General features: G+C 45.6%; 2 protein-coding genes across 2 annotated transcripts in view; one reads left to right on the forward strand and one right to left on the reverse strand.

Moving 5' to 3' along the window:
• Positions 1-393: 393 nt before the first annotated feature.
• LOC115999805 (3-oxoacyl-[acyl-carrier-protein] synthase I, chloroplastic-like) lies at positions 394-3,101 on the reverse strand. The gene is made up of 8 exons (XM_031239723.1): positions 2,879-3,101; positions 2,286-2,644; positions 1,760-2,191; positions 1,483-1,656; positions 1,294-1,407; positions 1,037-1,138; positions 847-913; positions 394-756 (listed from the first exon to the last, which is right to left on the reverse strand). The coding sequence occupies exons 1-8, from the start codon at positions 3,027-3,029 to the stop codon at positions 689-691; spliced, it is 1,467 nt and encodes a 488-aa protein (XP_031095583.1). The 5' UTR covers positions 3,030-3,101; the 3' UTR covers positions 394-688.
• A 4,299-nt stretch (positions 3,102-7,400) lies between these two features.
• LOC115999507 overlaps positions 7,401-11,373 on the forward strand; it is a 4,557-nt gene continuing 584 nt past the window's right edge. Inside the window, exon 1 of the mRNA XM_031239355.1 lies at positions 7,401-11,338. Within this exon, the coding sequence (XP_031095215.1) occupies positions 7,401-11,338 (3,938 nt within the window). The remainder of the gene's footprint in view (positions 11,339-11,373) is intronic.

Raw genomic sequence — 11,373 nt, forward strand, 5'->3', positions numbered from 1 at the left:
ATTTGAAAAAAAAAAAAAAAAAAAAAAAAAAAACGGACTCATCATCTCTTATAATATGTGAACAAGCAAAAAAATCTAAATTATAAAAAACAAAGCCGTGATTTTTTGGGTAGATAATTGTATTAATAAAAACAGATAATTGTATTAATAAAAACAAAGTCGTGTTTGGCTTTTGTTCTTTGGCAACTGAAAAACTTGAGTCCATCTTTCCTTAAGTAAAGATGGACTCAAGAGTCCATTTTACCTTGTTCAGTATCCAAAATCCATGCAACACTTTTTTGGGATCCACTGTCAATAAATTGCTCCGTCGAGGTTATGACTCATATGGGGGCCTGCAGCACAGTCATTATATGGTCCTTTCAGGCCTTCGTTTATGTTAGAAACATTAGCAAAGAGCCAAAGACCAAACTGTTTATTGAAGAGTAGTAATCACAAAAGATGAATTACAGATTACAGAAGAATTGTTTGACAGGATTGGTATTTCTAGCTCGTTGAGAAGTTGCATAAACAACATTATTTTAATTTGGTCCTAGTCTGAAAGAGTGTACAAGGGACAATGTTCCCCAAACCTCAATATTTCAGAAAATTGTTGCATCCGAGGTAAGATTCTAAGTGAACTGACATAGAGTTTCTGATGTAGAGGAATAACAAATGGCACAAGACTAAGAGTGATTTCCCTTGAATCTGTTTAGGGCTTGAAAGGCGCGAACACGACAACTGAATTATGCCCACCAAAGCCAAATGAGTTGGAGATAGCTGCAACAATAAGAACAAAACACAAAGAATGCTGAATTAGATAAGAGCTGCAGACTGATGATGAAAGTAATGTTTTCTGAGAATACATACCAACATTAACTTCATGCTGTTTCTTGACATTTGGGACAGTGTCAATAGTAACCTCAGGCTCCAAGTCCTATAATAACACGAGAAACACATCCAAAAATGCAGTTGATAATAAGAATTTGTCAGAAAACAGAAGAAAAATTTTGATTAATTGATCATGGTGTTTGATAATTGATAGAATGATATATAGTACATATTGGTTAATAGTAGGATGTAGCCAGCCTGTCGTGATTGCTTTGATTGTTGCAACGGCTTCCAGCCCGCCAGCAGCCCCGAGTCCATGCCCAATCATAGACTGAAAAGAGTGTTATAAATACTCAGCCGATCGAGATGGCAATGTTTAACTCGAGACTAAGAATATATACATTGGAACAGAAAAAACATTACAGAACTCAAAAACCAAACTTCTAGTTCTTTAATTTGCTAGTTGAGTTTTTGTAAATTTCTCACCTTGGTTCCATTCATTTTAACTTCACTTGTATCCTTGAAGACTGTCTTGATAGCATTAACCTCAGCCAAATCTCCAGCAAGAGTTGATGTTGCATGAGCATTAATGTAGTTCACCTAAAAAGAATGTACCTGTGATAATCTGTATGGATGAACGTAAATTCTCTAAGAGAACCGAAACAGAAACCCTACCTCTTCAGGAGAAACGCCAGCGTCCTGCAGGCTCTTGATTATGCAGGACGAAACGCCAAGCCCATCTGATCGGGGATCAGTCATGTGATGAGCATCACAGGTGACAGCGCCCCCCAAGTACTCTGCAATGATATTGGCGCCTCGTTTCATTGCGTGCTCTAAGCTTTCCATAACCTAAACATGTCAAGAACAAATTGGGATCAAATCAAAGCTAAGTTATATAAAAACTATCCTAGTTGGAGATCATTTCAGATGGGGCTAATTAATTTATTGATACCAGTACACCAGAGCCTTCGCCAATGACAAAGCCATCCCGGTTTTTATCCCATGGCCTTGAAGCCTTTTCTGGTTCGTCGTTTCTCTGAGACAAGGCACGGCAAGCTATGAAGCCACCCACCCCAGCAGGCATGACACCCGCTTCAGTCCCTCCAGCCACCATGATATTCGCTTCACCCCTTCTGATGTGATTTGCAGCAGCATAGAAGCAGTAATTTGCAGTTGCACAAGCTGTTGAAATCGAGTAATTTGGACCCATTAAACCAGTGTCTATAGCCAACAAAGCCGAACCCATGTTGGTAATCGCGTAAGGAATGAAAAAGGGGCTTATTTTCTTGTATCCTTTTTGAACTAGGGCCTCAATGGCATTGCTGATAGCTGTCATTCCTCCCAATCCCGATCCAACCAAAACGCCAATCTTGGATTTGTCCATCTGCACAATACAAGAAAACATTTTTCTTTTTTTTTGGTCATGAAAGCAATGCCTTTAGTGATAATCTACAATTGACAGCATTGTAAAGGCTCACAGTATCAAGAACTTGTTGGCTGAGATTTGCATCATTAAGGGCCCTCTTCCCAGCAACCAGACAGTATCTCCAGCAGTCATCGAGACGACGATCATTCTTTCCATCTACATAGCCCTCAGTGGAGAAGTCTCGTATCTGTCCCCCGAACCGAACAGAGTAACTCGAAACATCAAATCTGTCTATTAAACTGATTCCACTCTGTCCCTCAAGAAGACACTCATAGAATTTATCAACATCACTGCCAAACACAGAAGCAAGGCCCATTCCAGTTATGACAATCCTTTTCTTGGGGTCTGTTTCTCGCTTGGGAGCCGAAACATTTGGAGATGCCATGGCCCTGATTCTCCTGCATCTTGGACCTGAAAACAGGAAATTCTTAATACCATTATTCAGTTCAAGACAATGAGATCGAAACAGCAGCCGTTTCGTTTAGTAATTACAGTGAACAATTATTATATGATTCAAAAAGGGCTCATACAAAAGCCTTCATTTAGCTATACAATTTGCAGCAGAAACAATCAAACATCAACAAAAACATGATCAGAAGTAAACAACATTGTAACCATAATAAAATACTATAATCATAGTGTCACCTTTTGGCTTAGAGGCTGCTGAACCCAATCTCAATTGGGTGGTTTGAACCGGTTTAAGCCCATTGTATTGGCAAACGGAAACTCCATTTCTTGATGAGTCTTTATTGTTGAAAACCAACCCAGAAGAACATGTACTGCCAAGGCTAGCCATCTCTCTTTACAAATTTTGGGTAGACCACCCTTTCCCTTCAATGTATAGAACAGTTGGGATATATATTACCCAAAAAAAGTGGGTTTCATGGTTTCTTAAAGGTGAACATTTATGGGTATTGGAAAATCCGTCCAATTGGCAACCTTCTTCCATTAGAGAAGAGCAGTACGTGACGATGACTGATAAACAAAACTGCATTTCTTTTTTACAAAGATAGTGTGGAAATTGTTTGTGATTATAATAATTTTGTACACAAATAATCCAACCTTTCCGAGGGAGGGACGGACGGTTGAGCTAACCTTAAACCAGTAAACCACCAGTTGTACAGTACAGAATATTGTTGAAGCTAAGGAGCTCAGAGATATAAATAATTTTAAAACACCAATCCAACGTGACAAATGCCATACCATTTTTTAAGAAAAGTACGGACTATATATATATATATATATATATATATATATATATATATTATTTATTGTCAAACTCTGCAAGTTAGATTCTGGCAATTTTAAACAATTTTTTTGACATTTTTTTCTTTTATAGTAACTGTACTCTAAATTATATTATTATCATCATTATATTATTATTATTATTATTATTATTATTATAGTTTGAAAGTGAGTTGATCGAAATTGTAAGATGTAAAGAAAATAGTGTTGAATTGTAAAAATGATGATGTGATAGGAGAGTTTATTTTTTAAATTAAAGTAGAGAGTATTACATACAAAAGAACTTACGAAAAATTTTGTATTTCTATTTAATTTGAGAATAATATTAATAGGGGTGTCATTGTAGGTCAAAACTTCTATTGGTTCTAGACCGTCGTTGTAAAACAAGTTAGACTAATCCCATTCTTGAAATTTTTCTTCTTGCAAGGTGATGCATGTGGTTTTTCTTTTTTCTTATTATTATTTGACAGGGTAATTGGGTACCCGACCCAGAACCATTGTCATAACCAAGTTGCCGTTCAAACTACCCGACACCTCACTCCTCAGCATCAATGCGCAACGGTCCAACTCCTCAGCATTGATGACCAACGTTCACCTCCTCAGCGTTGATGACAGACGTTCAGCTCCTCAGCATTCAATACCTCAGGTATTGATGTCCAACGGTCAGCATTCAATACCTCAGGTATTGATGTCCAACGGTCACTGAACTGAATGGAATAAAAATGCTCACAACCACGTAGTGGGGGGCCCTGACACTTCTTACACTTCTTGCTAGACAATACAACCATGGTGAAGGTGACCTCCGTAGCCAACTCAACAACAACCATGGTGGTGGCCGTACTCCCCTCCCAGCAACCGCTGCTCCCGCCCAGGTGGTGGACCTTCAGGCGGCAGCGCAGATCATCCAACAGGCGGCGACGACGATGGCCCAACTAGTCGCAGGAATGCAAGGCCAGATCTTACCGCCACCACCCCCTCTGGAGGAAGAAGTGCAATCTCCGAGGCAAAACAGAACTCAACGGCACGAAGGTGGAACTCAACCAGTTTCCAGATCTGTTCGAGAACAACCGGCGGCTTCTAGATCTATCCGAGATCGGTTGGGGGTGCAAGGATCCTCCAATAGAGGTCCCCGTGCCCAAGCAGGAAACGCAGTAACCAAACGACCATCCGGTGAAAGGATGGGCGAATCTGGTGGATTGGCTTCGCGTCACTCCACTAGACACAAAACACCACAGGAAGGCCTGGTGGAAAGACTCCAAAGGCAGATAGATGATTTGGAAAAGAAAGTAGAAGCAAGAGAACACTCACCAGAACCGGAGGTAAGAATGGCCGCTCCATTCTCTCCTGACATAATGGAAGTTCCTCTTCCAAAAGACTTTCGATTACCCACTATCAAGGCCTACACTGGCACTTCAGATCCACGTACCCATATGACAAGATACAAGGCAGCCATGGTCATGATTGGGGCGAGCGATGCCATAATGTGTAGAGCGTTCTTGTCCACCTTGGACGGGACTGCTCAAGATTGGTTTAACACAATCCCAGACGGATCAATTCAGACCTTTGCAGAGCTATCCAAAAGTTTCTTGTCTTATTTCTCAGGGAGTATACAACATAAGAAACCATTCTCATATCTTGGTGGGGTAAAACAGGATAAGGGAGAAAGCCTACGAGATTTCTTAAGCAAATGGAAAAAAGAAGTCAACAACGTATATGACTTCGATTCAAAGGCAGCGATTCTCATCTTCATCCAAGCACTAAGGTCAGGCGATTTCCACAAACAAATGAACGCCCACCACCCACGCTCTTATGAAGAACTCATGAGAACGGCCAATCGGTACGCAGACGCTGAGGAGGCTGACAGGAGGAAAAAGGATGAGGAGGAAGGACGAAAGAGTGGGCGACCTGATAAAGCTGGTCCGCCCAGCCAGGCACCACGACCAAACCAACCACCCTCAAAGAAGGGAAGAGATGACCGACCTCGCCTCATCCCGTTGCGACATCTGACACCGCTGACTCACCCAGTTAGCGTAATTCTAAATCAAGCCGAAGACATGGGGATCGTGCAATTTCCGCAGGAGTGCATGAAAGTCTCCCCAAATGCGGATCAATCCAAGTATTGCAGATTCCATAGGCAGGTGGGCCATGATACCGATGAATGCAACGTGTTAAAACGCCAGATTGAGGAGCTCATCCAGAGGGGATACTTCAGACAGTTCGTCAAACGGTCAGGCCAGCAAAAGCCGGGCCAAAAGTCGAGCCAACAACAACCTCCGCGTAGTTTACCAAAAAATGTTTGGAAGAAGGATGACAGCTCCGAACCGTCATCCTCGAGTGGTAAGAAAAGGGAACACGACCAAGTTACAGTAACTGATCTCTCTGACAAAGACACAGAAGAGCCCAGGAAACACAAGAAGCAGACCATACACTTCATCTACGGAGGTCCTGCAGGCGGAGACACACAGGCAGAGAGGAAGAAGTGGAGTCGCCAGTTATATGTAGGNAATACCTCAGGTATTGATGTCCAACGGTCAGCATTCAATACCTCAGGTATTGATGTCCAACGGTCACTGAACTGAATGGAATAAAAATGCTCACAACCACGTAGTGGGGGGCCCTGACACTTCTTACACTTCTTGCTAGACAATACAACCATGGTGAAGGTGACCTCCGTAGCCAACTCAACAACAACCATGGTGGTGGCCGTACTCCCCTCCCAGCAACCGCTGCTCCCGCCCAGGTGGTGGACCTTCAGGCGGCAGCGCAGATCATCCAACAGGCGGCGACGACGATGGCCCAACTAGTCGCAGGAATGCAAGGCCAGATCTTACCGCCACCACCCCCTCTGGAGGAAGAAGTGCAATCTCCGAGGCAAAACAGAACTCAACGGCACGAAGGTGGAACTCAACCAGTTTCCAGATCTGTTCGAGAACAACCGGCGGCTTCTAGATCTATCCGAGATCGGTTGGGGGTGCAAGGATCCTCCAATAGAGGTCCCCGTGCCCAAGCAGGAAACGCAGTAACCAAACGACCATCCGGTGAAAGGATGGGCGAATCTGGTGGATTGGCTTCGCGTCACTCCACTAGACACAAAACACCACAGGAAGGCCTGGTGGAAAGACTCCAAAGGCAGATAGATGATTTGGAAAAGAAAGTAGAAGCAAGAGAACACTCACCAGAACCGGAGGTAAGAATGGCCGCTCCATTCTCTCCTGACATAATGGAAGTTCCTCTTCCAAAAGACTTTCGATTACCCACTATCAAGGCCTACACTGGCACTTCAGATCCACGTACCCATATGACAAGATACAAGGCAGCCATGGTCATGATTGGGGCGAGCGATGCCATAATGTGTAGAGCGTTCTTGTCCACCTTGGACGGGACTGCTCAAGATTGGTTTAACACAATCCCAGACGGATCAATTCAGACCTTTGCAGAGCTATCCAAAAGTTTCTTGTCTTATTTCTCAGGGAGTATACAACATAAGAAACCATTCTCATATCTTGGTGGGGTAAAACAGGATAAGGGAGAAAGCCTACGAGATTTCTTAAGCAAATGGAAAAAAGAAGTCAACAACGTATATGACTTCGATTCAAAGGCAGCGATTCTCATCTTCATCCAAGCACTAAGGTCAGGCGATTTCCACAAACAAATGAACGCCCACCACCCACGCTCTTATGAAGAACTCATGAGAACGGCCAATCGGTACGCAGACGCTGAGGAGGCTGACAGGAGGAAAAAGGATGAGGAGGAAGGACGAAAGAGTGGGCGACCTGATAAAGCTGGTCCGCCCAGCCAGGCACCACGACCAAACCAACCACCCTCAAAGAAGGGAAGAGATGACCGACCTCGCCTCATCCCGTTGCGACATCTGACACCGCTGACTCACCCAGTTAGCGTAATTCTAAATCAAGCCGAAGACATGGGGATCGTGCAATTTCCGCAGGAGTGCATGAAAGTCTCCCCAAATGCGGATCAATCCAAGTATTGCAGATTCCATAGGCAGGTGGGCCATGATACCGATGAATGCAACGTGTTAAAACGCCAGATTGAGGAGCTCATCCAGAGGGGATACTTCAGACAGTTCGTCAAACGGTCAGGCCAGCAAAAGCCGGGCCAAAAGTCGAGCCAACAACAACCTCCGCGTAGTTTACCAAAAAATGTTTGGAAGAAGGATGACAGCTCCGAACCGTCATCCTCGAGTGGTAAGAAAAGGGAACACGACCAAGTTACAGTAACTGATCTCTCTGACAAAGACACAGAAGAGCCCAGGAAACACAAGAAGCAGACCATACACTTCATCTACGGAGGTCCTGCAGGCGGAGACACACAGGCAGAGAGGAAGAAGTGGAGTCGCCAGTTATATGTAGGTGAGGTGGTCAGCCTTCCAAAGGGAAAAAAGCAGAGGAGGGAAGCCATTACCTTCTCTGACGATGACCTCCCAGAAGGTCCACTGCCTCACCGAGATGCGTTGGTGATCAAAATGGAGATTAACGACAGCATCGTGCATCGCATACATGTAGACACCAGAAGCTCAGTCAACGTGATGTACTACGACGCTTTCACCAAACTGGGACTCCCTAGAAATCAACTCAAAGAGGTACGGACTCCACTTTCTGGTTTTACGGGAGATTCAATAGAGACGGAGGGATCCGTGGTACTACCGGTAGAGATAGGCGTGAGCCCCAACACCTCCAAGATAAACATGGAGTTCATTGTTGTGAAACTCACATGTGCCCATAACATCATACTGGGGAGGCCAGCTTTGGAAGACCTGAAGGCCATAATTTCGATGGAGCACCTATGCATGAAATTTCCCACGCCATACGGGATAGGAGTTGCGAGAGGAGATCAAAGAGCAGCTCGTAGCTGTTACGTCAAAGCGTGCAAGAAAATTGGACAGAGAGATCTGCGGGTCCACACCATCGCAGAAAAAGTGCTGAGAGAAGAGGAGGGCTGGCCCCGCGCCAAGCCTGCATCTGAAACGGAAGACGTGGTGGTCGATCCCGCAAAGCCTGCATCTGAAACGGAAGACGTGGTGGTCGATCCCGCACGAGCAGATAGGGTCGTAAAGATTGGCACTGGATTGGCACCAGAACTAAGAGCCCACGTAAAGATTGGCACTGGATTGGCACCAGAACTAAGAGCCCAGATAAAGATTGGCACTGGATTGGCACCAGAACTAAGAGCCCAGATAGTCGAAGTCATTGGATTGGCACCAGAACTAAGAGCCCAGATAGTCGAAGTCATTCGACAGTTTAAAGAAGTTTTTGCGTGGGGTCCAGAAGACATGCCAGGTATCAATCGAAACGTTATAACCCATAAGTTAGCCGTGGACCCTACCAAGAAATCAATACAACAGAGAAAGCGATACATGTCGGCTGAACGAAGGGACTTTGTGAAAAACGAGGTGGTCGCGTTGACACAAGCAGGACATGTCAAGGAGATCTATTATCCCGAGTGGTTGAGCAACGTAGTCCTGGCCCCAAAAGGTTCCACGTGGAGAATGTGCATGGATTATACAGATCTCAATAGAGCCTGCCCTATGGATCGATTCCCCTTGCCAAACATTGATCAGCTGGTGGATGAGACGGCAGGATGCGAATTGATGAGTTTCATGGATGCCTTCCGTGGGTACCATCAGATATTCATGCATGAGGAGGATGCTGAGAAGACCGCGTTCACCACCCCAGAAGGTATTTTTTGCTACTTGGTCATGCCGTTCGGCCTCAAGAACGCAGGCGCAACTTACACCCGGATGGTGGCCAAGTTGTTTGGGAAAGTACTGGGACGAAACATGGAGGCATACGTAGACGACATGATTGTCAAGAGCCGCAGAGGTGCCTCTCATGTCAAAGACCTTAACGAGGTATTTTCTATTATGAGAAATTTCAATTTACGCCTGAACCCTAAGAAATGCACGTTCGCAGTCAATGGGGGCAAGTTTCTGGGATTTATGGTTACTAGAAATGGGATAGAACCAAACCCAGAAAAGGTAAAAACCATTCTGGACATGGAACCCCCGCGGTCCATCAAAGAAGTCCAAAGNCCGCCACTGCTTGCAAAACCAGAGGCGGGTGAAACCTTACTCTTATACCTGGGTATATCACAGGGTGCGATCAGCTCCGTGTTGGTCAAAGAGCAAGGAGGGACTCAGCGTCCCATTTACTATGTGAGCAAGGCTTTACATGACGCAGAACTACGGTACACTGCCGTGGAGAAAACAATGTTTGCTGCGGTCACCGCCTCTAAAAGGTTGGCCCATTACTTCCAAGCTCATCCCATCCATGTACTCTCACATCAACCATTAGGGAGTTTCTTACGAAACACTAACTCTGCTAGGATGGCCAGATGGGCCATGCACCTCAGCCAGTTCGACATTGAATTCAAACCAAGGCCCGCCATCAAAGGTCAAGCCCTCGCAGACTTCATAGTGGAATGCACAGCCCGCGAGGTGACGGAGCAGGTGGAAAATGAAGATGGGGGATGGTGGACCTTGTCTACGGATGGCTCATCCAACAGTAAAGGTTGCGGTGGTGGAGTAGTGCTCATCACTCCGGAAGGATTCCGCGCTTACTATGCAATCAGGTTCCACTTCAAGTTATCTAACAATGAGGCAGAGTATGAGGCCCTCCTCAACGGACTGCGGTTAGCAGCAGGACTGCGAGCGGAAAAAGTTCGCATCCGGTGTGATTCCAAGTTAGTGGTCGGCCAGGTGATAGGGGAGTACGAAGCCAATGAAGGGAACATGCAAAGGTACAGGGACGCAGTGTTGCGAATCTTGCGAGAATTCGAGGGGTATGAAATCCACCAAGTACCTCGAGAACAGAATGCTGACGCTGACATGCTCTCCAAGCTGAGCACTGGGATCCCTGGCCACATTCGTAAGATTGCTCAGGTTGAGGATTTGGAGACATCCAGCATCGATATCTCATGGGTTTGCCCCGTGCAATCCAGAGAGCCATGTTGGATTGACCACATCACAAAGTACAAGAAGGAAGACACTTTACTAGTGGACGAACAAGATGCAAAGCTAACAAAGTTGCGGGCACCCAGCTACGTGATATTGGAAGACAAGTTGTATAAACGATCCTATAATGGCACACTCTTGAAGTGTGTGCACCCTGACGAAGCAGAGCTGATGATGAGAGAAGTCCACGAGGGAGTGTGCTCCGCGCATCAAGGAGCATATACCATAGCTCGACGCATCATGCTGCAAGGTTTCTTCTGGCCAAAGATGTTAAAGGATTGCGCAGAATACGCCAGGCGATGCCCTAAGTGTCAAGAGTTCCAGACATTGCCAGGACGACCCGCAACCAACTACACTCCGGTGAGCACAGCAATTCCATTCTCGAGATGGGGAATTGACTTGGTAGGAGCCCTTCCCACGGGCTCGGGAAGCCGGAAGTACATTATCGTAGCCATTGACTACTTCACCAAATGGGTGGAAGCTGAACCGCTGGCTAGTATCACAGCGGCCAGGTGTAAAAAGTTCGTGGAAAAGAACATACTGTGCCGCTTCGGCATCCCCATCCAAGTAATCACGGACAACGGACGTCAATTCGAAGGCAGAGAGTTTTCAGACTTTTTGACGGAATGGGGCATCAAGCATAGTCGGGTGGCGGTATCATACCCGCAGGCAAATGGTCAGGTAGAGAATGCCAATAGAACCATCCTTGATGGTTTGAAGAGAAAATTGGAAACAGCTGGCGGGGCGTGGGTCGAGGAACTGGACAGCATCCTTTGGACCTATCGCACAACCCCAAGGAGGGCTACTGGTGAAACTCCTTTCGCATTGAGTTACGGGTTCGAAGCTCGAGCCCCAGCAGAGGTGATGATACCAAGTAGAAGGATGGAAGAGTACGATGCAGAGCAAAATGAGATCCAACAGAGAA

This window comes from Ipomoea triloba, chromosome 12 (genome assembly GCF_003576645.1).
Source record: "Ipomoea triloba cultivar NCNSP0323 chromosome 12, ASM357664v1".
NCBI classification, from domain to species: Eukaryota; Viridiplantae; Streptophyta; class Magnoliopsida; order Solanales; family Convolvulaceae; genus Ipomoea; species Ipomoea triloba.

Excerpts from the sequence above, each read along its gene's own strand:
- LOC115999805 (XM_031239723.1), bottom strand. The coding sequence starts at position 3,029 with ATGGCTAGCCTTGGCAGTACATGTTCTTCTGGGTTGGTTTTCAACAAT. Across the intron at positions 2,645-2,878 it reads AGCAGCCTCTAAGCCAAAAG|GTCCAAGATGCAGGAGAATC; the intron begins GTGACACTATGA and ends TCCTGTTTTCAG. Across the intron at positions 1,139-1,293 it reads TTAAAATGAATGGAACCAAG|TCTATGATTGGGCATGGACT; the intron begins GTGAGAAATTTA and ends CACTCTTTTCAG.